The 27,916-nt window shown below is 43.3% G+C and overlaps 1 protein-coding gene across 1 annotated transcript; it reads right to left on the reverse strand.

Annotated features, from left to right (window-relative positions):
- Positions 1-540: 540 nt before the first annotated feature.
- dnah3 (dynein axonemal heavy chain 3) lies at positions 541-27,623 on the reverse strand. The gene is made up of 63 exons (XM_069680972.1): positions 27,606-27,623; positions 27,045-27,146; positions 26,728-26,935; positions 26,567-26,612; positions 26,325-26,493; positions 26,053-26,245; positions 25,717-25,912; positions 25,379-25,504; positions 23,104-23,299; positions 22,781-22,960; positions 22,564-22,694; positions 22,377-22,482; positions 22,105-22,283; positions 21,786-21,970; positions 21,581-21,704; positions 21,297-21,450; positions 21,021-21,165; positions 20,683-20,894; positions 20,436-20,527; positions 20,187-20,301; positions 19,365-19,481; positions 18,546-18,725; positions 18,331-18,467; positions 18,013-18,214; positions 17,844-17,936; positions 17,512-17,622; positions 17,278-17,392; positions 17,011-17,209; positions 16,776-16,884; positions 16,008-16,121; positions 15,142-15,318; positions 14,902-14,993; positions 14,608-14,827; positions 14,365-14,499; positions 14,166-14,277; positions 13,815-14,056; positions 13,547-13,647; positions 12,927-13,032; positions 12,693-12,822; positions 12,380-12,613; positions 12,178-12,281; positions 11,814-12,108; positions 11,525-11,704; positions 11,312-11,435; positions 11,063-11,219; positions 10,839-10,982; positions 10,075-10,741; positions 9,834-9,999; positions 9,500-9,716; positions 9,222-9,404; positions 8,950-9,148; positions 8,364-8,877; positions 6,651-8,278; positions 6,334-6,559; positions 6,003-6,247; positions 5,729-5,845; positions 4,807-4,964; positions 4,342-4,509; positions 4,085-4,227; positions 3,756-3,960; positions 3,403-3,540; positions 2,947-3,300; positions 541-587 (listed from the first exon to the last, which is right to left on the reverse strand). Exons 1-62 carry the CDS (start codon positions 27,621-27,623, stop codon positions 2,947-2,949), a joined length of 12,135 nt encoding a protein of 4,044 aa, XP_069537073.1. The 3' UTR covers positions 541-587.
- Positions 27,624-27,916: the final 293 nt, after the last annotated feature.

The raw sequence follows: 27,916 nt of genomic DNA on the forward strand, positions 1-27,916 counted from the left end.
TAACTGCATAATTGATCAGTAATGCTCTTTAATAATCACTCAGGAACATTGCCATATATTTTATTTAGGTATTTTTGCATTTTAGACTGGCAGTCAACTTGATATTCTTTTCTTGTGTGCACTTTTGAGATGGTCCCTTACATGCTAAACAGTAAGAACTAACACTAATAGGCTTTATAAAATTCAATGAAAGACAAGGTCATGGATTTCACTCAAGGATTCAGGAGGACATTTTTGTGATTCATTGCTCAGGGATAAATGCCAAATGCCTTCTTCAAGGGTAAATGACAAACAGATGAAAAACTTCAGGGTTTTTTTCTCTATGAAATGTAATTACTGGTGCACAAAGAGGAACACACATCAGGGTCCTACAGGCAGACTGGTGTCCATATTGCCTGAGCTGCAGTGTTTCTGCCACTCTGTAAGACAAACACACTCTAAATGGCTGAAATGATTCTGCGTGTTGACACACAGTTATACCAATACTTACACAAATCAAGGTCAGTGCAACGTTCACTGACACAAAACCAATGTGCTCCCGTGTGATTTATGGGATGAACGTTTCCTCCATTTTCATTGTAATTCCCCTGTAATAAAACACAGTCACATCACGCAGAGTTAATCATTTAAGGGAGCCTTATCATAAAAGACAGGAGGTTCTTCTATGTCATTACCAGCCCCACATTAACATAATGTAATGACAGTGAAAGCAGAGCACGCGTGTGTCCTTGCTCTGAAAGCTGAAGCTGAATTGTAGTGAGGCAGTATTGAGCAAGTAGAGGAGTCACAAAGTCAGGGAGTATTCGAAGAGATGTTTGGTCATTTTCTTTCAAGGGTAATGATCATGTAGTTTTCCAGGGGACTTTTTCTGGAGGACATTTCATAAATTTAAAGAGGCCTTACGGGATAAGATGGCACTAAGCTGGTGTCTCAAAACTCTCAGGTTGTTTTTCGTCAGAGAAAATGAATAAACTAGGTCTGGAGTCAGACCGAGGATATAGTGTACATATTTCCATCATATCATTGTATATTCTTATTGTTTATCATTATGCACCAAAATACACAGACAAATTCCTCCTATGTGTAAACCTACTTGGCAATAAACTCTGATTCTGATGGCTAAGTTAGCATCAGTCCCAGGAGCCTCCATCAGCCGTGTTATGTAATATATAGATTTATTGTTGCAATATTTCATTCCCTATAATCTAGACTGGCTATAGCTGCAGCATCTGAATTCAGATGTCAGATGAAATATGTTGAACCCACAAGTGCTGACTACACATAACATCAAGCTGAGCTCACATAACCATCAGCCAGGCACAGGCAGAGCGCAGGGAACTATTCCAGCTGGTTTTAATGTAAACACCTTTCTTCCACAGTTAGTCTGAATGAGCTCCATCGTTCAAAGGCTCAGCTTAGGAGAGAGGTGATTTGTGGCATCCTGTGTAGTAATGTGTGGCCTGGATGCAGAGAACAGCATTCATCCTGCGCTGGATCTCAGCATTTCATAATTAAGTCATGAATCAGCTCGTGGAGGGCAGAAAATCGTTGTCTCGCTCCCCGGCCGGACTTCAATCAGCGATGGCGAGGCAGGTAGTTGGCATCACGCTGCACGCAAATGCATGGGTGGTCTGATTTCACACTCTGAGAAACTCATGGCAACCCCTAAGTTACATTTAAAGTGACATTGTTGAGCAAACTTTCCAGTTAGCACACTTGTATTTGATGGCACTTTGTTAAACTGCATAAATATAAATGAATGCACACATTAATGTTACTTATGAAGAAACTTAACAGAGATTTAGCACAGAGACCCCTATAAAATACTAGTTTGTCTTTGCTGCCATCTAGTGGTTGCTTTCAGAACACACTGCTGGAAGGGTCAGACGCTTTTAAGACAGCACTGTAGATATGGACATCAAGTTGTTTTGACATTATGTGAACTTTATTATCAAGCAATAAATATCTATAATAACCCAACACCCATTTTGGAATAAAAGCAGCATATTAAAGCTAAAATTGTGAAGTAAAGTGCATCAGTGTGCAAGTACATATCAGTAAGTATCATGCAACTGCCACAATTTACGAGAACAGAATCCATACAAAACGCTCTGTAAATAAAAAGCAGTTTTTGCACACAAAGTTAAATATATCTAAGTGTTAGAAAATATTCAACACATTGTATCGTCTTTTTACTGTGTAGCAGGTATACATTACAAACCTGAGAGTTTGGTTTTAAGAGTCAAATGAGGACTCTACTGACATGAATGTTAAGGCAAATTCATGAAATCAAATGTTTTATGTGTTAAAGAAGCAGAGAAAAAAATCACGCTGCTACAAATGCGTTTAAACATTAAACCGAATCTGCATAGTCCCCGCCCACTATACAAATTTCCAACCGCCCCCTCTGCCATCGTTTAGTGGCAACTTGTTGAAGCTTAGCTAGCTTGAAATGTAGTAATTAGTAGTAGTAACATTAACGTTAGTAGTCAGTAGTGAGTTTGCAAAAATGACGATGGCGGCTACAGCTGAAGTGGTCGCCATAGGTTGCACATAATGATATGCATAGCGTCACCCCGTCCATTAATGGGATTGGCTCCTTAGGTTTGTAACGTCTCAAACCTGCCAATCTGAAAGCGTGTTGTTCAGCCTGTCCTTGGTACACTGCAGTTTAAAAGCAGACAGGCCCAGCCATGGAGATGACTGCTGTTGTCCCTGATATGTCTTGTAGCACATGAAAAACCCCACATGGAGATGTTAACAAGGTTAAACACTTGATTTTCACTGGAGGGTGTCTTTAACATAAGATATCACAGTCATACACAATGACAGAAAAAAGTTAATGCTCATTATGTTTGGCAATAAATGTGTCCTCATGTTTCAGTTTGTTCCTGTTACTTACAAACACAGACTGTTTTTTAGATGTTTTTTAATAGCTCAACATACTTAGTCATCCAGCTGGCAGAGGCACGCCACCCCGCGGTTCACCCAGTGTTTCTGTGGTTTGTCAGAGGGCAGCTCGATGGACATGACGTAGTTGGTGGAGTGCCCAGTGGTGGACAGCGTCCCTCTGCGAGCGCTGGTTTTGTAAACAGGACAAACGTAGATGTCTTCATGTTGGAACTTGGCCATTTCTCCTGGTTTGAGCTTGATGATGGGCAGAGAGTCAAAGAGGATCTTGGGAAGAGACTCTCCGATGACCATGTTGTCTCTGTCCCAGCGGGCCCCCTCCATGAAAAGACCCTTAACATAGGCCCCGTCCTCTGGCTTCTCCTCCATGTGGGTCTCCTCTTTGGTTACCTGGAACACAACTCAGAGCGTAAATATCCACCAAATAGATATATCTCTGATGTTATGAAATGAGCATGATTGAGTAAGACCAAAATAAAGAAGTATAATTGCCTCAAATTCAAAGCCGATGTAATCTATTGGGATGGTGTACTTCCTGGCAAAATTCTGAGCCACTCCAGTGAGAAAGGACTGGGTGAAGTAGAAGCCAGAGAGCCAGAAGACTGTAGGCGGGCCGTTATCTATCCAATCCTGTTAAAACAGACATCCAAGCACATGGAGAGGTATCAGTATGTTAAAAAAAGACTGGGGGTGATTTTGCTTTTATGTTTTATGCATATTAAAACAATCTTCCTAAATGAAGACCAAGCAAACAGAAAGTAGACCAGCACTACTTAGTATGTGCTTCATTCCTCCTGCCACTTTTATTGAAGGTCTGTGTGACCCATAACAATCATAAATCTTACTTGTAGGAACTGCAGTCTGGCTAAGAGATCTGTCACGTAGCTCCCCAATGGCTTGAGAGAGGGATATGACTTGGCTGCCCACATAGCGGGCACTTTGCCCACCAGCATACTGTTAAAGACGTTTTCAAGTTCAGCAGACATAACGATCTGGCCCTTCAGGGCTTTGCGGATGTTTACCAAGCTGATGCGCACCACATGAGTGAGTCTGTAGAGAGGAAGAAGAATGTGATCAAGTGTTGATTGTTGAGGATTCCAGCAGACTGATCAATGAGGTGGAGATTCAGGTTTGTTTTCTCCAGCATGGAGAAAGCATTACATGTTGTTGTTACCTGTTAAAGCGGATGACTTCCTGCCTCAAAACTGTATTCATAGACTCTTCATACATGACTGGGTATTTATCCATCACCATTTGTATGTCAAAATCTGCTGGCAGCTTAGACAGGATGTCTTCTGCAAGCTCATCTACCACTTCCTACAAGATGACAAAAAAAGTGTCATTATTAGACAATAAGTGAGCATTTTGAGCAGCATTTCCTAAAGAAAGTTTGCATTGACTAAAATACTACAGAGACTGGGCAGTGCAAACCTGAGGAGACTTAGCCCCGCCCCCTGTCTGCCTGGGCAGAGTCAGCAGAACTCCGTCCAGGAGCTGATTGGTCTCCTGATTATCCTTCGTGATGTCAGCGTTGCTATGAAGTCCGAACACGCAGGGATCGGCACAAATTGGAAGACTGCGGATGTAGTTCACGTACGTCTGGAATAAAAAGAGTAAGTTTTAGAATTTAATTTCTTTTAATTTAAATTGAATTATAACGGTAATCTTCAACATCATCTAGATTTCATTCCAGACAAAAATTCCACTCTATGATTAAAACCATTCATCTTCCTCTGGCTAAATCATGAAATCAGCTGCTGTGTTTATTGGAGATGAGGCCTTCATTTACTTTGCCCCTAATGAGCTAAAAGAAAGCTGCTTTTTATCACAGCATAATTAATAATGATGGATGTGGCAGTCGTATTCTGTAGCATTTATAATAAGTACTGAGGGTACCTTGTGGGGGCCGTGAGCAGGGACAGAATACAGCTCTCCCTCACACAGGTGGTAGCCCTCCTGCTCTATCAACTCCCAGCTGTAGAAGATTGACAGAAGCGACAGCAGCAGACGCCGGTCTTTGTCATCTGTCACCCTGCCGCCGTAGTTGCACTCACCTGTCAAGAGTAGCAAAGAGATCCTTACAAGTGAAATAAAAGTGGAAGTTAAAGGACAATGTTGTGTGGGTAAAAACAGATTTTTATTTTACAAATTAGCCAATGTTATGTACACTCTTTCATATAATCAACGAGAGGAGGGGGAGCAGTGGCGTACTCAGGCTGTTTGAGGGGCAGGGGCAAAAAGAATAACAAGGGCACCAGCTGTATGCCATGTGCGCAGAAATTTGAACAAAAACAAACCCTGGTTTAGATTAAAATGTTATATTATGTGAGTATAAATCCATAATAAAACACATGCATCAATTCTTGTGTGAGCAGGAGCCTGCCCTAAGGTAGAATTCCAACTCTTTTTCAAAGTGGTATATTATATATAACAACAACAGGGGCATTTTCAACTATAGAGGCATCCCACATTGTATTACATGTAGGAGTAAGTGAACGCTAACTAATTTTCCAACATGTATCACTGGAAGGGAAGAGGGTGCACGTTTTATGCACTGGAAGGGCGCCTGAGAGGGCATTTTTAATCTACTACAAGGGCATGCATGAGGGCACTTTTGCTGTATTTCTTTTAAAAGTGGGGGCACCAGCGGGGGCGATTGACCCTCCTGCCCTCCATCTTGAGAACACCACTGAGGGGGAGTGATTTAAAAATAAAAAACAAATATCATTCAATTTAGGATTGATTGGCATGTAAATCCATAGTTACCTTACCACCCAGGATATTAGCTTGCTGCTGTGTTAACATTTTTAATCCTCACCTGTAAGGTATGTGAGGGCCTCCAGTGGAACCTCTTCATACTCATCCAGGAACATCTGGATCTGCCTCATACTGATCCTCAGGTCAGACTCATTGAACTCATAGGGAATATTCCAACCTGTAAGATAATGGACAAAAAACAGATATAAAGTCACTTAAATTAAATTAAATAATTCCACAAAAATGTGTCAACAATAAAAAACTTTCAACCACAATAAAATTATCTACGGTGAGTGTTCAATTGTAAATCAAGAAGCAGTGAGTATGTTCCTCACCCAGAGGTCCAAAGTTCCTCCTCTCCTGCACCAAAGCGTGGAAGAAGGTCAAACCAAACAGCAGCTTTTGCCAAATGACTTGTTTCTTGGAGCTGTTAAAGAAGGCGGGGTCAGAGATGGGATGACTCAGGTAGGAGCGCAACAGGTTAGCTCGTATCCCTTTAGGAGGCTCGTTGGTCATCTTCAGCCCGTTCTGCAGGATGCTGACCGGGAACTTGTCAGATGGGTAGCTGGTTAACCACAACCTGTGGAGATGAAGAGACACTTGTCTTTATGATCTTCTCCATGCAGAAACTTTTCTCAATGAAGCTTGATGTGTAGAATCTCTTACCTAAAGTTAGGATGTGTGGTCTCTGGGGAGATGGTTTCCTCACAGATCCTCTCCAGAGCGGGCATCCAGCTGGTGGCCAGGTGGCAGTTCTGCAGCACCACCCAGGTTCCCTGTTTGATGGCTTTATCAATCATCTTTGCAGCTATCGGCCCCTGTCCCTGACCCAGAGAAATGGTTTGGGTCTTGCTGCCTCCCATTTTTAGGTCATCAGCGAACTTCAGCAGACCTGGAGAAACAATGCACAAGCAATGCCTTTTTTCTTCTCTTTTAACTGTAAAATACAGTTTTGTGTGTTAAGCTGAGGAAAGATGAACTACCTGCCGTTGGATCAGATCCTGGCGACAACACAAAGATGAGCGGAGAGCAGCAGCTGGAGTCTTTGTAACTTCCTGCCAGGTCAAAGGTCGGCGGCTCAATGTAAGCCTGTCCCATGTTATCTACGATGAAATCCTGCACCGCTGGAACCAGTTTATCCGGCCTGAAGCACCTGATCACTACCATTCTGTCCATCCCCACCAACTCACTCCACTGGTCAGGTAACTGCTCCTGATGCGGCCGTCCTGAATCATACAGCTGCTTCCATTTGGAGACGTTGTCTTGGACATGCTCAAAGAAACCACCCAGGTTCGGAAGTTTGGACGCCCTGACGATTTCAGACCAGGATTTGTCAGAGAGCCACTCTGGAGCGGGGTTGGGGTGCGGGTTGTCCAAAGCGATGCCGCCTGTTAGAAGGAAGCGCCAGACTTGATCGTCAACTTGACCTTTACCCTGCATGATGCCGACTGTGAGCAGGAGGGAGAAAAGCAGCTTGTCCTTCTCAAAAAGCGAGCGGCACACATTATTATAGATGCTGAGGGTGAAGTGATCAACAATGTTGCTGATCCTCTCGGCAACATCCTCGCTCTTCACGCTGTCGGCAATGGAATACAGGTAGAGGTTGATGAACCAGGTCAGGGAGTATTGATACATCGGCTCGATGTTTGCCAGTTCTGAGATACAGAAAAATAGAATGGAGGAGTGTTCAGCCACAGGACGGTAACCCATGCGGGTGTCATCAATCTCTTTCTCCGTAACACTGGCTATTTGTTGCTTCTCTGAGATCTCCTCAGAGAGGATTTTAGAGGATGACAAGATCTTAATTGCGGTCTCATCCTCAAGTATGTTCCCCTCAGAGGACGAGAGCACTTGTAAGATCTTATCCTCGATTTCCTTCAGCTGCTTGTTGTTGGCGGCGCTCTCCAGGATGAGCTGGTTCTTCTTCTCCTCCAGCTCCGGTTTCTCTTTGGCGGCCACCAGCCCCAAAAGCTGGTCCTGTAGGCCTTGTGGCGTGATCATGAAGTTCAGCAGACAGACTTTGACGGCCACCTCGGGGAGGTAGTGAGGGTTCCTCAGTCCGGTGGTCATGTAGAACAAAAAGTCTTTAGAATATTCCACAATGTTCTCTCCTATTTTCATGTACTCGACACCCTGCTGCTTAAAGGTCTGCTTCAGCAACACAGGCTCGAGTACCGGATCCAGTTCCTCTCCTACATTCTCCAGAAGAACCGGGGTTCCAAACTGGATGCAATTCTCCAAGACTCTCACATAGTTTGCATCAGACAGTTTGATGACGGCGAGTTTATTAGCCTTCTCCATGTTCTTAATCCATTTGTTGGCTTGACCTTGAGGGTCGATCATGAGGGGCCAACGGCGGGAGTTAAACACGATGATCCCATTTTCTGTGGAGAAGGAGTCCACTGGCAGTCCGGCGATCTGCCACGCCCTGATGGCCACCTGGTTACCTAGAGTGTTGCTGAGGGTGAAGTCCTCTGAGCAGGGGATTTTCTTCTCCTGGCACAGGACGTGCCACTGCTCCTGGCACTCTGTACGATAGTCTACTGTGAATGCACCGAGGTAAGATACGGTTCCCGAAGAGAGGAGTATGTCCCCTGTCAGGTTGGTGTATCTGCAGAGGGAATATGTAGAATAATCTGATTAAAATAATAATAATATGGAAGATTAACATAGACGTAATGTTCATTTTGTTATACCTGATCTCTAGTTGCCGTGCAGCCTCCGTCCACCTGTCCTTCTCCCCACCCAGTCCTCCAATCAGCTTCTCTGCCCTGATCAGCTTCTGAGAACACAGTTCAATATTGTCCTCCAGGTCTTTCTTCTTGTTAATCATGGCCGCCAAGTCGTCATTAAGGCTCTGCAGTCTGTCCTCAACTGTCTTCAACTCAGCTCTTTTCACAGCCAACATCTCCATCTGTACAGCCAGCTCACCCTCAGCCTGCTTCAGTCTCTCCTTCTTCGGGGCGACCACTTTAGCCACACGCTCATACACTTCCATCGCTCGCACCCACTTACAGAGACCCTCACAAGCCGAGGAGACGTTTTTAATGACAGAGGGATGGAACTCAGGGTTGTCGATAAACTTATCTCTGATTTTCTTAATGTACGCGGCGGGAATGTTGTCTCTGTCGTAGGCTTTGAGGCTTTCTAAAAACTTCAGGTCTCCGAGTAGCTTCTTAGAAGGGCCCCAGAAGTCCTCAACCATCTTAACTGCAACACATTTATTATGTCAGTGAGAAAAAATGGCTTATAAAAATCTTTATTTCAAGGCTTAGATCTTACCTGAGCCACCAGGATCAGGTTTTCTCTCAGGTTTGATGCCCTTCATGATACAGATGGACTCCATGACTAGTTTAACTAGACCTGGTGGGTTCTGCATGGACTTTACGACTGTAATGTCCGCAGGTTTTAAGGTGTCCAGGGCTGACAGGGCAGCCTCCAAGGCAGGCATCGCTTCCGCCAAGTCTCCCTCACACTCATCCTGAAAGACAAACAGTACACAACTGTCAGTGTCTAAATATGTCATAGTCATTGCCCCTGAAATATATGCATACCTTAATGGCTTGGGCTGCAGCTGCTGCTTCATTCGCCACCTTCTCATCTGCAGACACAAGTTTTTTCTTAGCGTCCACCTCCTCTGTTTCTCCCTCTATCTTATCCATCATCCTATCTGTTTCCGCAGAGGTCTGGATGAGCTCTGGCTGTAAGGCTGTCAGCTCCTCCTGCATCACTGACACCTGTGGACATACCAGCATGCAGATGATGTTAAAACAGCATTCATTTGGACAAAGAAACAAGGTTACATTTTATATTGCATCACAGGGTGCATCACCTGAGATGCAGCAAACTCTAGTTTCTGGAGTCCAATGATATAGCGGTTCCTCGCTGTATTCACTTCATTCCTCTTGGCATTGAGCAGAGTCTTAAAGGTGAGGATGAGCTCAAGGTAGGAGGTGGGCGTGACATAGTTGTGTCTCCTCAGTCTGGAGAAGTACCTCTGAGACATCTCTCTGATGCTTGTCTGGAAGGTCTTGCACATCTCCACCACCCTAAGATCACAGACAAGAATAAATAATGATTGATACACATTGTTGGATGCAAAGTCCATGCCACTGATAAGCTGCTGGAGCAAGTTCTTCTTCTTTGCATCCTTTTTAAGTCCTTACTCCAGTCTGATGTTCATGTCCATTTCCACATCCTCCAGGAACTTATGGGCCACCATCTCTAGAGCATCATTCGGCCATGCGTGGAACCAGTCAATGGTGCAGCAGTTGATGAGGGAGGGGAACATCCTAAGACGGTTCCTGAATGCATCGCCAATAGGACTCATGGCTGTTGAGGGAAATAAGTCCAAGTTACAATTAATCACACAAACTTAAAGCAAAAAAGGAGCATGAAGGAGCCTACCGAGCACAATGTGAAGGTTGGCCTTCACACGGTCGATGAAGAAGTTGTACATTGAGAGCGGAGTGGCGTCAATCTTCTTGCCCTCCATCCGAGCGATTCCCTGCACTTTCTCGATGATGTCAGCACGTTCGTCGGCTGCAAAGATGTTTGGCACGTCACCAGTGTTAAGCAGCATGTTGATGTCTTCCAGCATGGCCTCGTCCTTGATCTGGCTGTCATTGAACAAGAACACCAAGCTCTTCCCCTCGATGCCTGCTTTAAGCATTATCCGCTTCAGGTCGTCCCTCCAGTCCGACATGCTGTAGTTCTTTGTCAGCTCAATCTGGAAGAGGACGTAATCGTTGATGAAGGTGCCCAGCTTGGTGGCGCTCTGGCGCCCTGAACCACCAATGCCGACGAGCAGAAGGTGGCCGTTGTCTTGTTTCAGCACGCGGCAGATGCGGGAAATGTGCTCAATGGCGAATTTGAACATGACAAGGGACATAGGGGCCTTGCTGCAGCTGTTGTACTCATCCAGGTAGAACTCCATCACTTGTTGTAAGGCGGACAAGTCTGTGATTTCATCGTAGGCCTTGACATCAGAATCAGGCTTGGCATAGTCACCGAAGAACAAGCTACGGATGCTCTCGTCTGCTACCTTGCCGTCTGGGCTGAGATGGCTGAGGACCTACACAACAATAGGTAGACTTGGTCAAAGTTTGGTCATAAAAGTTTGGTCATACTTTTGCTAAAATAATATCTAAGAGTGTATAAGAAATGTGTACCTTATCCACACTCTGCTTAAAGAAGTTTGAGGTTCTCTCTTTGACGATGCCGAAGAACGTCTCCTTGTCTTCGCTGTCGATGAGTCGATCATAGAAAACACGGTACACCTCATGGATCCACAGGCGGATCAGTTTGTCTCCATCCTGACAAAAACAGCCAATATATGTGAGGAAGAGATACAGCCAATCAGAGCAATTCATTTTGACACATAGCTTCCACTTACCTGCATGTGCGTATGTGGAGCCAGGAGCACGCCTCGTATCACTCTCGCAAAGTCCCGTAGGTTGAAGATGTAGTGGGACTTTGACGGCGTGGGGAGGAAGCTGTCCATGGTATCTTTATAGACTGCCATGGTGGCTTGGACCATGATCTTGCCAAGCCTTGGACATCAGGAAAAACATACAACCCTCTAAAAATGATGGTTTATTTCACAAATACTGTATGTCATTCTAGTACATATTTAGCATGTTACCTGTAGAAGGAGGCATCAAAGCCTTTGCTAAAGTGCCAGTCGGTGATGGAGCTGAATATCTTGGTCAGTGTTTCATCATCGAAGGAATCAATGGAGATGATATTCAAGTGGCGGGTGAAGCGGCCTAGCATAAACATTTTGCCAGTTGAAGTAAACCTTATCATCATTGCTTTCTTAAACAGTCATTTATATAAATCCTTATTTCAACAATACCTGTTATATCATTCTTCCCACCACCAGGGGGCCCCATTGCAGACATAAACAGCACATCCACTATGTTGAGCCTGGAGGTGTCCTTCTTGTCATACCAGTGATGATGGTCGATCCACTGCCTCAACAGCTCGATTGGAGGTTGGGCTCCGTAGATTTCCTTAGCAGGCATGTTTAGATCATCTATGTAGAAGAGGTAACAATAACATTCATAAAAGATTAATACACTTTTTAATATGTAACAACCCTACTCAGTGATCCACAGTACGGAGGACATTAAATGCATCTTTACCAACATAGACGACACACTTCTTCCCCATAGGAGGCCCAAACACGCCCTTCCTCCTTCGGTCCAGCTTGGCCATGATGATGTCCTGCGTCTGATTTGCTGACGTGCGGGCTGAGAAGTTGATACAGTTCGGTGTGTACTGCTCTTTAGGCAGCTTAACCAAGAAGCTTTTGTTGATGACAGATTTGCCGGTGCCCGTGGGCCCGACAAACAGCGTGGGTATTTCATGTGCCAGGTAGGTGCGCAGGAAGAAAAGCTGACGTGCAGTCTCCATGGTTGGGATGATGAGGTCTGACACCTGGTAGAGATAAGCAGAGTTTTAGCGAACTTCTTCAGCAGCTAGCATCTGTGATATAAATAAACTTACATTGGCTCCAGCTGGAATGACATTCTCTTCATTTGAGATTGAATCAGTCCATGCATTCCACTGTCCCTGCCCATCCTTATGAAAGTAATAGTCATAGACAGTGCCTGCAAAATGACAGGTAAAAGTCTTGCTTTACGAATGATATAAAGGCAGATTTTTGACTGGTTAAGTCACATTATAGAAAATATTTATATTTTGTGACCTCTCTCGGGGAAGATGTTGTTCTTTTTGAGTTTGACACTCTTAGGCCGGGGGTGCTCATCGTCCATGCCCATGATCAGATTGCGGTAGAAGACATCAAACTTCTTCCGACTCTCCCCAGTGATGGTCCCTCCCAGAGTCCATACAACCGCGAACAGGAACAGACCCTGCAGCCACATGGTGATCTGCTGGCTGGACATCGGTGTACCACTGGATCCTGATTCAGAAATCTCATCTGGGTGTAGAGAGGGATGTTAACACGCTGACAAAAAGAAATATGATTGAATAATCAATTAAATGTCATTCTTACTAACCCATCAGGCAGGTGTACAGCTTCATTAGACTGTAGGCCAAGTGAATGGGAGACGTGGAAACCACAAAGCGACACTCCCTGTCTATAAAGTCAAGACATGGCTGAACTAGCCAATCAAAGAGGTCCACTATCTGAGGAAGACAAAAAAAGTAGCAGATATGACACATATTTGATGACATAAAAGTTTCAAAACACAAACATTGATAAGTTAATGATGACAAATCAGCTATCTCACCAGTTCTCTATGTTCAGAGCTCAGGCTTTCAGGCAGTGTGTTCATGTAGGAGTCTCTGAGAGGAGACCAGCCCAGCTGCTGAGGTTCCATGTAGATCATACCACACCTACAGACCAATGGTTACATTCAAAAACCATAATAAAAGAACATTTTCTAAAACTTTAAAGAGGGGGTATTATGCTGTTTCACATTTTAAGACATATATATAATGTTACAATATTGGATGTTCAGACCAAACGTGGGCGAAGTTTCAAATCTGTAGGTAAAAGTATGTTGGAGTAATCCCCAGGGTTCTCAGCTCAGTCTGCAGGCTGCTGTGAACGCCAGGTTTCACACAGTTTTTTCTACACGCTGCACTTTGTGACATCACAAAGTACTTTGTGAAAGAAAATTGTAGGGGCGGGGTTTCTTATAGGGACAGAGCTGACTGAGTGGTTTCAGGCAGAGGCCGTATGAGGGCTTGCACAGAGCACCAGTGTGAGAAACATGAGGAGTTTTTTTAATTGTAAATTATGCTACTCCATACAGATCACAGAGTGAAATATGAAGCTTGATATTAGCATAATACCCCCCCTTTAAAGTTTTAGTTACTCAGGCAGCTTTTTAATTGCATAACTTACCTACTGACGGTGGCTGGCGAGGCTTGCTCAAGGTCAGCAGGCTCAAAGATCAGACTCATCTTGGAACTCATCTGGATGATCTCACCACTCATCAGACAAAGCTGGCAGAAAATAGAGTGAACAAGACAGAGACATGTTATTTGTGAATCCATTAGAAAAACTTTAAATGCCCTCTACAAATTGAGTTGTGACCAGCCAATTGACTAATTTCTAAATGCTAACTGTTGTAAAAACATTTTGATAGCAGCAGCACCAGAATGCACGGTACCTTCTTGTTGTCATCCAGCACAGTGTTCATGTTCTCAATCCAGACCGCATCAATGGGCCCATCAAAGACGATCCACTGTCTGTTCTCTGACGTGGAGCTCGCCTGATCCCTGAAGGAGGTGGCCAGCACACCGTCAGACCACTCATGGCTGACTGGATCGAAGCAGCCGTACAGCTGGCCCATGGTGATGGCCTTGGGGTTGATGATGCAGTAGTTCACTGCAAACTCCTCCATTAAGTTAGCTGAAGAAGCGGAATTAGAGGGAATAAAGCTATGTGAATATAAATAGGCTAATGTAGGGGCCGATTTATGATAATAAAACAATAGATAAATATGAGGTAAAATATCTACCTTTATAAAGGTCTCCAAGGGCAGCAGATAGAACTTTATATGCAGAGGTCTTTCCTCCGAGAGGGTCTCCTACTATCATGAAACCATGACGTACCAACATCATCTCATACACCTACATACGATCAGAAAACAAATCTATGTGGTGAAAGTAGACATTTATGAGTCTTAGGTATTACAAACCAGAGCTCCTCTTTGGTACCTGGATAATTTTCCCAATGAACCATGGGACGGGCTGAAGCTTGAGCTTTGCAATGTTGTCATGAAGAGCCTTCAGGAGGAGATCGTAGTCTGGTTTTGGAAGGACGACACCAGGGAACAGATCAGAGATGATACCCTGTGGGTTGCAGCGGGAGAATTTCACTGAATCATTCGTAAACCAGCTCATGCATAGAAAGAAAAACACACTAGCTCTGCTGGGTTGTCTGTATATCTCATTTGTTACCTGAAACAGGGGCACATCCTGTGCTAGAAACTTTGCCATGTTGACGTCCATCAGCGCCCTGAGTAACAGCACGCTCTCGTTCTCCTCGGGGTACTTCAGCTTCAGATTCCCTGCTGCAGTCAGCACCGACTTCACAGCTCGCATACCGTAGTCATAGTGGTGTTGGGAGGACAGCTGCTCGGAGCACAAGCGGTAGGTGGCCACGATCTTCTGGGCAAGACTGTCGGAAAGATTGAAGATATGTGAAGCTTGTACTAGATGAAAATATGCTGTCCAAACATCATTCACACATACCTGCGAGATTCAATGAAGCCCATGGAGTATAATGAGATCTCTCCGATGAGACCATAGTCTGGCACCATCATAGCCACTGTACGGAAAAGAGCCTGCAGGACAAGATTGACAGGTAAACATCCAGCTCCAGCATCGAATTCTCTCAAATATATGCAGCTCTTCTCCCATATCGCCTTCTTCATCAGACTCTGCTCTGGTGGGCGAAGCTTAAAAATAAACTACAGAGTTACAGGGACGTACCTTCAGGTTGTCAGGGAGCTCGGCCCTGCCTGCGTAACCTGGGTTCATGGTGATGAACACAGAGCAGGTCGGGTTGAGTGACAGCTCCGTGCCCTCAAACAGGAAAGTCTTTAGATCCTTGGCGATGGCCTGTTGTATGCAGAGGACCTGCTGGGCCACCACAGAGAGCACCTCCACCTGGGACACACAAAAACACATTATATGTAACTAAGTGAAGAAAACTGAATATTAAATATACTTACTTGACCTTTATTCTTTTACAAACTTACATTTTAAAGCTATAGTTTTCCTTAAGTGGGGGTTGTTAGCTGTGATTAAACTACAACATAGGTACAGGTATGTTTGCTATCTAATTACTTATTACAAATAATCCCATATGTTTTTTCTAGCAATATAAAAAATAAACATTTTTGGTACAGGCTGATTATTGCCAATATTAGGGGCAATCTTCTTACATAGAACATTTGTGCAGAGGAGGATGACAGAGCAAAAAACACGATATGAAATGATGGCAGTGTTTTGTACGAGTTACAATCTGTCAATCACTCTATTTGTCCGGTTTGAAGTCTATTAAAATAGTCCAATCAATTTGGCATAAAAGCCAAGTAGCTTCTCTACACCCTGCTGAGCTGCGACTGATCTAAATTTATCTTGGTTTCTGGGTAAAAGATTCTGCTAATATGTGCAAACTGATTCCAAATGTATCAGGACTCTTAACCTGATGCTTAACATGAGAGGCCAAGTCGTACATGATCAATGATACTTCACTTCAATAACACTATCAATATTTGTTCTGTAATCTCAAGTTAATATTCAGTTTAAGCAGATGGGACATATTTAACCAGTATAACAATGTTTGTTCTCACCTCAATACGATTGAACTCATCAAAGCAGGCCCACGCTCCAGACTGAGCCAGTCCTTTGAAGAACTTGCTCATAGCCTTGTAGTCCAGACCGTCAGAGCAGTTGAACACCACACACTAGAAACAGATTATATGTCAGTATTAAGAAATTAAATGCAGATCTGTGTTTTACCGAAGCCGTTAGCGGACATGCATCCATTTTATTTACTACTTTTTCTGCGAGTCATTTCTTATCGTTTTCTCAAGATCTTGACTTATTTATCACGTTATCGGGAGAAAACAGCGCTGTAACGTCAGATGATCATAATTCCTATGCCCAGAGTTGCAAAGGCACAAAACGAACATAGTAATAGGCTTAAGTTTCCTCATTAGTGTGGGCGATGGCAGCAAGTCACGTGGTCTGGCCTAAACACAGTGACCAGCCTATTATTTTGTTTTCTAGATCGCCGTAAAATGATCTTGTTATGAAGAGAAAACAAGCTTTGTTATCTCGAGATAATGGGCCAAATTAATCCGTTTAAATGGGAAAACCAGCTTTGTTTTCCCGAGACAACGAGAAAAATAAGTTGAGATCTCGAGAAAACAACTGAAATTAACTTATCAGGGGAAAACCAGCGTTGTTATCCTGAGATAACGGTAAAAATAAGGCAAGATCTCGAGAAAACAACCGGACATTACTCATTATCTTGGGAAAACAGAGTTAATAAAGAGTATGGATGCATGTCCGCTAAGGGCTTCCATAGTATTTTCCTGCAAACTGTTTTGTTGTACCTGCTTAGCCAAGGCTTTAGCCAGATCTTTTGTGGTCTCAGTCTTGCCAGTTCCTGCTGGACCCTCAGGAGCTCCCCCCAAGTTCAGCTTCAAAGCCCCCATTAGAGTTCTGGTGTAGCACAAAGTCATTTGGTCGTATGATAAAACAAGAGTACAGTGCAGTCATTTTACCATGGCACTGTACTGTGCAGCTCTTCAACCATAGCCAATGAAAAGTGATCACATAAATAGTCACCTGTAGCAGCGGTCAGTCAGCGGTGTGATTACAAGGCGGGGGGAATTGCCCAGATATTCGTAACCATACTTCAGGCAGGTGGTGATCATACGCAGCATCACCTCTCCATCCTCCCAGAAGTAACGCAGCTGAGAAATCCACGCAAAGTCATTCAGAGAGGAGACGCGGTCCTCTGCCAGTTTCGCAACAACATCACGAGCTAGAAGAAAAAATACCATCAGATTTTCTGCAGGTAAGATGTAATCATTAATTGAACAGTTGTATTACCGTGAACATCTATAACAGTAAGAGCTCCGAGGGTCATCCTGGCCCCTCCTGGCAGCTTCCCACGCACCAGCTCCACAATGTCAGCAATCTGGGCGTTGCACTTCTCAACGTAAACCTTTGTGGGAATGGAAATCAGAACACAAGTTAGACTACGGTTTAATAATTATGCACTTATGGGCTTAGAAGTTTTAAAATGTGTTAGCTTGTGCTGTACTGGTGGCTGTAAGGACTGACAGGCAGAGAGTTGGTCTGGATGGCTTCTGACACTTCAGTTGTCCAAAAGATGGAGGAGGCACAAATGACAACCTGGCCCGGCCACTGCAACACCCACTTCTTTCTGGGCAGCTACGACAAAAATATAAAGTATTACAGAGTAGTATCCAGAGGACATGCTGGATCTGACACAGTTTCATGTGCAAAGACTTTCTTTCATCAACTTTTATTTCCCAACATTCTTATATTTCTACAAAGAACTGCAGAAGATCCTGCATAAAGTCACACTATCTCTCCTCAGTATAGCTGTGATTAAGGAAATCGCAGATTAAAAGAGTGAGATCTCCAATTACCTCTGTATACTGAATCACTCCTTGATGGATGACATGTCGGACACTCCTGAGCATTAAGTTCTCCACCTGCAGCAGCCACTTCTCTACCATACCCTAAAAACCAATCAGAAACAGTCCAATATGTTAAACAACATCTGACAGGATGTATAAAAAACACTCAGTTCTCTACCTTTGCATGTGCTGGGTAAATCTTCTCTGTGAAGGGCACGGTCTCCTTCTCCGAGCTGATCATGCCAGTGATCGCCATGTCCTCTGTGAACTCCAGTTTGGCGATGCCCTCAAAGCACTTCTTCAGGTGGGGCTGCACACACAGAGGGTCTTTGGTCTGAGACAGGATCTCCAGCAGCTCGTCATTGGACAGGAAGAAGAATCTGGATGTACGACAAAGAGAAAGAGCAGAAAGAACGACATGAAATTCAGAATGTGCTTACTGTTTGTGTTTGCATGTTTTATGATTATAATGTGGATTAGTACTGGTGGTAAAAACCTTGGGAAATAGAGCCTCTTCTTCTCCAGGTAGGTGTTGAGGCCTTTTTGGATGTCATCAAGAAAAACGTTGGACTCCTGTAGCCGTGCCAGCATATTAGGTTGGTCTGTAGCCACCAGCACACGCGTATCCTTAACCTGGACCATCCAAAGTAACATGCATTAGAATCATTTCCCCAAGCTAAAACAGTTGGTTGTATGTTAAGAAGAACTTACCGCTTCAGCTGTGATGTTCTTCCAGTAGCTGTCCACTATAGCGAACTTGCGTCCCTCCTCAGGCATCTGGGCGATGATGTCCTCAGAGCTGAAGATGGGTTCAAGGTAGAGCCAAGTCGCCTGACACGTCAGCATGGAGTCCATGATGTCCTGCATACTCAGCAGCTTGTCCTCCCATTGCTACATAGAGGAGTAATGGTAAGACAACAGTTATAGAAAAAACAAGCTTTTGTTGACTCTTGTAGCTATGGCATTTCTAACTAAAGGATTGAGTAACTAAAACAAAACTTTTACACTCAAAATAATCAAAAACGGTTGTGTGAACAAGACATTTAACAGCACTTGTATGTGGATTTAGAGGATTATTGTGTCGTGATTCTATTAGCTCTGTTCTAAGCCTTTTAATGGTTTCTTTATGCTCCAGACAAATCCACATTCCCTGGTTTATAGAGCGGTAACGCTGAGGTTGTGTTGTGGTGTTTTTGCAAAACAGGCAATTTTGTTACTTGGTCTGGCATGAAATTGTGCTCAAGCCTCCTCTTATTGGAACCACAGGAGTGACTGTGGTGGCTTTGGCTGGCACACAGACTACACAAACAAACTACTGATTCATTCTGGCTCTTTAACTCTTGTATACATTTTTAAAATAACATCAACATACTTCATTGTAGCAATAATTCATCCTTAGCTACTTGTAGGAAATCAAGTGAAACGACTGTATCTATCATACAGCAGCATAAGTGATTACTGTGACTCAATTTCAGTGTCTGATTAGAAAGTTTACTATTTTTGAGCGTGCTTTCTGTTGCCATGTCTTACCTTACATTCATTCTCTATTGGCTTAACAAAAGGTGAGCCTCGCATGGTCTGAGTTTTAATGATGTGGTCATCAAGAAGCACTTGAATGTCATCCACTGCTGACACAATATTGGTACCCTATGATGAGATATTAAGTGTAGTTAATATAATGTCAATGCTCTCATGAACAACATAATAGTTCAATATATCGTAACATTCTAACATCCATCCATCCATTATCTTCCGCTTATCCCGGGTCAGGTCGCGGTGGCAGCAAGGTCTCCCGAGCAACATTTTCCAGCTCCTCCTGGGGGATCCCGTGGCATTCCCAGGCCAGACAGGATGTATAGTCTCTCCAGCGAGCTCTGGGTCTGCCCCGGGGTTTCCTCCCAGTTGGACGTGCCCGGAAAACCTCTACAGAGAGGCGCCCAGGAGGCATCCTAATCAGATGCCGGAACCACCTCAACTGGCTCGTTTCGATGCGAAGGAGTCGCGGCGTTACTCCGAGCTCCCTCTGGATGTCTAAGCTCCTTACTCTCTCTCTAAGGCTGAGCCAGGACACCCTTCTGAGGAAACTCATTTTGGCCTCTGCGGTCTCATTCTTTCGATCACTACCTAAAGCTCATGACCATAGGTGAGGGTTGTAACGTGGATCGACTGGTAAATCGAAAGCTTTGCCTTCAGGCTCAGCACCCTCTTCACCACGACGGTCCGGTTCAATGCCTGCATTACTGCTGATGCTGCACCGATCCGCCTGTCACATTCCAACATTTAAGATGTAATTGTTTGGAAGAAAGATGGCACTATTTGATGTGTCTTTCATAAAAGATATGTTTGTCATACTGTGTCTCTGTACGGAGTGAAGGAGAACCGGAGGTCGGCCCATTCATTCTTCATCTTCTCCATGGATTTTTCCAGAGAGTACTCCTTACTGGCTGACGCTCCGATCTCTTCCAACCTGGGGAGAGGTAAAAAAAACAATCAAGCACCTTCTGCATCACACAAATGTGTGATTAATATCAAATCAGGGCCTCTTTTCCTCTCAAAGTTCATTCATTTATCTTTGATATATATTTGATCATGGTGTCTTACTTATCAGAGAACTTGGAAAGGCCCAGGTCCAGCATGTTCAGCAGTGAACTGTTCACATCCGGTTTGACATCAAAGCCCACCATGCTGCTGATCTGTGGACGGACAAAAGTGTTATTAATTATTCACATCTGCTTCATGGATCACAGGAGACGCAGGACACTTGGTCCTTACAAAGTGAATCTGACACTGGATTGCTATCAGTGTCATCTGAGCCAATAAATCAAACAGAAAGGTTAATTCAGGCGACCTTCTCCCAGTGGCGGGCTCTGATGCCGGGGTTACAAATGGTCGTCAGGATGGGAAGGTGCTGCTTGAACAGGTCTATCTTGCTTTTGAAGCTTTTGGCCACACGGCAAGGCCCAGGGAGATTAGAGAAAGACTTGGTCAGTTTGTGCATGGTCCTCCACATGATGTCCAGCTCATCGGAGATTTTCTCAGCATCCAGGTGGAGGAAAGGACCTAGGAGTTAAATCATAAAGCACGTACAGCCAAATGAAAACAACTGTGTGTCCTGCTTTCACTGGCAGAGTGCAATTTGGAGATTTAAATCAATCAAGATTAAAATGACCACTGTGTGTCACCCACCGTTCATCCACTCTTCTGACATGCTTTGGAAGTTCAGTACTGTGGTCCACAGCTGCTCATAAGGCTGCTTGTCAGCGATCAGAGTTTGGAGCATCGGGAACTGGCTCTGTTCCTTCTCCAGCAAAGTCTGCTCTTTGTTGATATCCTGCACAAATGACAGTGATATGAGCATTTTCAGCACATGTGGATAAAGTGTGTCATTCGCACAGGTTTAGCGGGCGCAAAAGCCGCGCAATCCTTCAGTGAATCCCCCCCTCAGAGTGCAGTGTCTCTAACCTCTAGCTCCGTGAGGGCATCCTCCAGGTTTGCAGTAATTTGAGTGAGATTTCCCACATTGTTCTTCATCTCCTCCATGTTCATCAACTCCTTCTTCTTAAAGGTCTGTATCTCCTTTTCCACATCCTGCAGCTTTTGGTCGAAGTCTAATATCCTGAGAAAGTCAAATGGAGATGTATCAAAACTAAATTCAGTTGTTTGCTTTGGAGACACTAAAGTTTGTTTGCTGACTGTGCCTAAAAGTTGTAGTGGAGGAGAAGTGTGTAATGTGTTTCCTCAGTAACCTTGTTTGGAGATAGTCCTCAGCCTCTTCTCTCATAGTGGTCAGAGAAGTTTTGCTGTTTTCAAGCTCAATCAGGATCTGATTGGGCCACTGGAAAACACGGGAGTTCAGCCTCAAGTCGTCAACTAGGATCAGAAAGAAAAATAAGCTATGTTTATTTCAGCTTCACGCTACTCATGAATAGTGCTCGGAGAGTTTTCACGTACAGGTTAGAGTGGCGTAGTCCAGGAGGAAGCCGAGGCGGTATGCTGCCTCATCAATCTCATCCATCAGCTTGTGAGCGGTCACATCCCTGGTCTTTTTAATGTACTGATTTAGAGAAACCAGCTCCTCTGTAGTTTTCGGGGGGCTTTTAATTGTCTCAGTAATCTCCTCATACTTTTGACAGATCCTGAAAGATAGCATTTGATTCACATTCTCTTACAATTTAAGTAAACAACTGTTTAAACTACACAGAGAAAACGAATTAAATCTTTCAGCTTTTAAAGCTACAGAAGTTTGAAGAGGCAGAACGTTTCCTCTCACCCCTTGTTAAGCTCTCGGTTCTCCTCCACTTCGAACATGATGATCTTGTCTTTCAGTCTCTCGGCACGCTCACACAGGCCATCATTCAGCTCGCCGGCGTACAGACAAAACATGGACAGGGGCACTGTAACAGGCAGCGAGGCGATCTCCTTCCATAAGAGAATAATGCTCTCAATTTTCTGAAGATTAAGAGAAGAAGAGAGGACTTTGGCAAATCAAGTAAACAGCGAACGCTGAAAATGTTCAGATTATATCTGGAAAGGTTTATTCACCTTTGTAAACCCTTCTAACGAGTGCTTCTCTTTCAGAAAGGCTGATATCTCCTGCTTTGCTGTATGGTCCAGTAAACTGCTGTATTTTTGATATACATTCAAATACCTGCAGAATGAGATGTAGCATTAGCTCTTCCTCTGCCTTTGTATTTCAGAATATTTTGAATACCCAGGTTCAATTCATTACTTTTTAGGTCCCACAGTGTTCTTGTTGAAAATGTCCTTTGCTTTGTTGGTAAGGTTCGTAACCAGCGACTCATCAGGACCGACAGTAGGTAGATACAAGTTGTTGCAATTTGGAAAGAGGTTACATTCCACCTGGCAAAACCATATCAATCATAAATTTATAGACAAAAAACAGAGACATAAGTGTGTTTAGAAGAGATGGCAATGAGATACTGTACCCTTGGTAGCTTCTCAGCACTCTTAATGATTTGCATAAAGGCTCTGTGGATGAGCTCCCAGCATTCCTGAAAGCTGGGACTAAACTCAATGTGATGCTCATTAACTTGTAGCTTAACCAGCAGCACCTGAGACTGGACGTACTTCATCTCAATAGGCGCGTCACCAAAGTCGTTGCCACCCTGAAAAACACAGAAAACAGGGCAGATGATTATGTGAATAGCACTTAAATCAAAAGTCTAAAATAACAGTAGAGCAGGCTGCTTCTCTAACTCATTTTCAAAGTTTATTTGTGTGAAGAAAAAACTACAAATGTAATCCAAACCTCATGTATAGTGAAGAAACACAACAGGTCCTCTAATGATTCTATGACCAAGCTCCGGAGCTGCAATGACATGAGAGCAGCCACACAGCTGAAGAACTCCTGGACAACAACAGGAGGTTCCTGCTCACTCTCGGGGATACGGGGCAACCACAGGTGCTTGAAGGTGTCAAAGAGCGATGCACAGAGAGGCAGCCACCTGAAGGAAAAGAGTTGTGAAAGGTTAAGTTCTTTTTTTTGTTCAAACTGTTTTTATTAGTTTTTGAAGTTTTCAAAAGACAATTTGAGACAGTTTGACACTTTTTACCTAGCTCCCGCCCCAAATTTAACCCTAACCTATACCATTACAAAGGTTCAATATGACATCTCCACGTAAAACAACACACAAAACAAAACAAAAACACCAAAAAATGCAACAAAAAAAAAGGTACAGAAAAAACGTATTAAAAATAAAACAAAAATAAAAATAACAAATGGTGTAAAACTTGAGGACTTTCATAGCATTTTGATTTTTTTTGCAGTCAGATGATGCATGAGATCTCTAATCCATAGATGGAAACTTGGATGGAGCCTGTCCTTAAGTAGTATAAGTCTCCTAGTCAGGAGCGTAGCAAAGGCTATCATGCTTTTACTGCATTTGTTGAGCTGAAGATACTGTGGTACTGCACCAAATATTGCTATAGTGGCAAGAGGTTCTATGGATATTTCTAGTACAGCAGAGAAAAACTTGCTAAAAAACATTTTTAAAGAGCAGCTCCAGTCATGTTTAAAGACATATAAAATGCTCTGTTTGAAATAATAAATTGTGTCTGATAAATACGTTTAATTAACTTGTAAAAATCCTCCCAAGGCATCTCCTCCTCCTCCCTCATTAAAAATTCCTTAATCTGCATAGGCCCCGCCCACTATGCACATTTCCAACCCCCCCCCAAAACACGTCTCTGCCATCGTTTAGTAGCAACTTGTTGAAACTTAGCTAGCTTGAAATGTAGTAATTAGTAGTAGTAAAGTTAACATTAAGTAGTCAGTAGTGAGTTTGCAAAAATGATGATGACGGTTACAGCTGGCTAGCACATCACTGAAGTGGTCGCCATAGGTTGCACATAATGAAATGCATAGCGTCACCCCATCCATTAACGGGATTGGCTCCTTAGGTTTGTGACGTCTTAAACCTGCCAATTTGAAAACGTGTTGTTCAGCCTGTCCTTGGTACACTGCAGTTTAAAAGCAGACAGGCCCAGCCATGGAGGATGTTGTCCCTGATATGTCTTGTAGCACATGAAAAACACCACATGGAGATGTTTACAAGGTTAAACACTTGATTTTCACTGGAGGGGGGCTTCAATTTTGGGCAGAGCCAAAACACATGTGATACTGTGGCTGCTGTTAATCCACAGCGATCACAGTTAGGATCGTAGTGTAGATTTGGCCAGCCTCGCTTTAGACCAGTGCAATCTGTTTATGATCTTAAATTGTATCACTTTATGCTTTACGCAAATCGATCTTTGTGTCAAAGGCTCTAAGTTGGCAAAAATTGACTAGTGTAGATTTCGCCAATAATCTCTGGGGCAGGAGCTAAGCTCAAAGACAGGTTCAAGTCTAGTGGTAACAATGGAAAGTAAGAGGAGTATGGCGATACAAAGTTGCAGATACATGTGAAAGATTAAGTTCTATCTATTGTTATCAAAGCAAGAGAATAATTTGTCATATTAACAAAAAGCATCCCCTTTCTACAGCATATGTGGTAATAGAATACCTGAAGTGGGCTGTAGTAGTTACCACATTTATTACACACATTTATACAAACCTGTAGAAACAAATAAGGTTATGTGTCCAGTGTTGAGTATAGCTGGCATGGGAAACTGAGTCACCGCAGATTAATGGTGTCCTCGCAGGTGCAAATTAGGAACATAAAAATAAACAACAGGAGCTTGTTTCGACAAATTACAAAGGCTCATATTTCAGTCATGCAGCACGACTTCCTGCAGGGCTGCTACAACGTCCAGGCTATACAACAGGCATACAACAAAGGACGCAATGGAATCCTGAAGTGTGGCAACGTGTAAAACAATCCCCTGAAAGGCTGCCTCACAAAGTCTGACAAAGTGGACAAGGTGGAAACATGAGACTGTGCATACAGCAGGATTAGCTCTCTCGGTTGTGTGTACATACTGTGGGCATGCAAGCCAAGACAAGACACCAATGATAAAGAAAGCACCTTATGTTCTCAGTGATAGTCGGGCTGGTTTTGAGAGTCTGGTAAGTTGGCAATACTCACTTTTGGATCAGTTCATCTCTTGTGCTTTGGCACTGTCTTTGAACAAACTCCTCAAACTCAGATGGCAGGAGGGGGAGGCTGGCAGAGAGGAGGTCCTCGAGTCGAACAAATCTCAAAGACGAGAAGCTGAAAGCAGAATTCTCATTTATTCATTTAAAATTTGATTATGTTTGTGTCTACATGAAAAATGTAATGATTATGAAAGATGGAGATGTACACATAGACACTCCAACCATGTGCACTCAGATAAACATGAATCCAAGTAAACAAGGAGAAGTAGGGAGCCGAAATGTAAGAAGAGGAAGAAAAATTAATAGAACTACACTAAACTGTCTTACCTGTTAAGCCAGACATCCTGAAGAAGAACCATAATGGGACTGACAGTAAACAGATGTTGGCCTAGCCACGTGTGGGCCTCCTTGTAATGAATTGCCCAGGGCACAGGTGCACGGATCACCCTCCTGGGAAAGGGCTTGGGGATGCTGGATATGGACAGTCGCTGACGCTCAGACGGGTCCATCAGAATGTAGTCCACTGACAAGGAATAACAGGTACGATAAAATGGTAAGGTAGGAAGGCACTATCAATGTTAAAGTGATGGTGGTGTATTTTTAGGATGTCCAAATAAAGCAAGGCTGCCATTAAAGAAACAATGACACTATCTTGTTGCATACCTATGCTCTTCTTGAGGTTGAAGTAATACTCTTTTATGACCTCTTCCTCCAAGTTTGCCCTCATGATCTGGAGGGGTTTACTCGTATCCTCAGTTTCAGGAGGTAGAAGGTTAATGATGTTAATCATCTGCTGGCATGGCTGGGGGGCCAGCACAGAGCTGGAAACACCAGTGGTGATGTAGTACATATACCTCTGTGTGAGTAAAGTTTAGATCAGAAAATGATGGTAATCAGCAACAGACACGTTTGTTACTGTACTCATTAATACTTGCTTCTAGGTCTCTTTCATTAGGTTCTTTCTCCTTGGCCCTCATCCTCTCCTCGTGGCTGCACATGACGTCCAGCTGCTCTTTAGGACTCATAGGCCGGCTGCTGGGAGCCCGAAAGTTTCTGGATCTGGGTTTCGGCCGAGGAGAAAGCGAAGCCTGAGAAGATGAATCTCTGCGAAAGCATAAACATTTCAGATCAAGTGCCTCCAGGAAAAGAACGTGTGCATCTTTAAGAGCATAATTACCTCCTCCTTGGTGTAATTGCTTGTCTCCTAACAGGTGGGATAAATGCTAGAAGTCTTATTAAGATCAAAAATGATAACAAACTAATGAACATGCAATCTCAGATACTCTTCACTGAGTGACACAGACCAGAGTTTGATATGAGAGCAAGCTGAAAGGATACAAGGCCTCGCTGGTTTTGCCAGGGATTGACTGGAAGTGTGACGTCTGTGCTGGAGTTTGATAATCCTGAGGTCCTGGGCCCGGGGACTGTAGTTGTTTGCAATAGACTCACTGGGAGTACGGTGGTGATGTTGCTCTTTAAAGGGAACTGCTAGAGTCCAAGAATTGGTCTGGAGGATGGGTGGGTGATGACTGTGCCTCAAGACTATCTAAAATAAAACCAAAGCTTGAACGTTAAGATTGTGAGTGGTAGCAAAAGCCTAACATTTTTAACTTAGTCTCTAAAGCCCTCAAAGATACAGTTACAGATATGCTTACTTTATACAGTTCTGAGGGTTCTGCATTACAAGACATGGGCAAAGGTGGGGGGACAGAATATCCTCTCCTCTGACTCATATTGTAGATTGAGTCATCCTCCATCTGTAGTTAAGACAAAAATAGTTAGGACTACTGACCCTTTACATTGCCTGTTAATTAAACATTATCTTGTTCCTTACAATTATCTTTTTTTGTACAAACCTTATGAATTCAAAACCTGTACATGTGCAGGTAATTGCCATATTATGAGGGACTTCATTTTGTATTATAGTACTGTCAATCTTATCTTTAATGAACTAAAAATGTTTAAAATACTTTCACACAAATGCCACAAATAGTTGTTCCTTAGAAGTTGCATACAATTAGTATGTAAAATATATACAGGTAGGCCAACAGAATCAGATTTACTGCTTTTTTTTCTTTCTTAAATGCAAGCATAGCCAGAGGGACCCCCTATGCAAATAGCATATTGAATAGTTATTGTATAAGTATTTCATGTTAGCTTAATTGGGTGGATGATACAGTTACTAGCAAATGTAGTTATAGTTAGTTTAACTTTACCTGTTTCAGCCGGTTCATCTTGTTCAGCGTTTCAGCCTGTGAAGGAAAGAAAAGCAAAAAACTTAAATGTATGAATGAGAAAATGATAGAAATGTGCATATCCATCAGTTGACAAGTATTACACATTTAAAAACACTGTTTTACCGTTAATATCGGTTACCTTTGGTCGGTCGCTATGTAACTTTATGCCGGCAGGATTTCATACATTGTAGCGTTGCATTAGCAAAGTGTTTGATGTAAAAAATGTAGTTGCCACTTTTCTATGGTGCACCTGACAAAACTATTTTAAGATACAGAGAGTTTGCCCTGTC

The sequence above is a fragment of the Semicossyphus pulcher genome, unplaced genomic scaffold, assembly GCF_022749685.1.
Source record: "Semicossyphus pulcher isolate SPU_LCO1_2020_fin unplaced genomic scaffold, fSemPul1.0.p SCAF_5, whole genome shotgun sequence".
Lineage (NCBI taxonomy): Eukaryota > Metazoa > Chordata > Actinopteri > Labriformes > Labridae > Semicossyphus > Semicossyphus pulcher.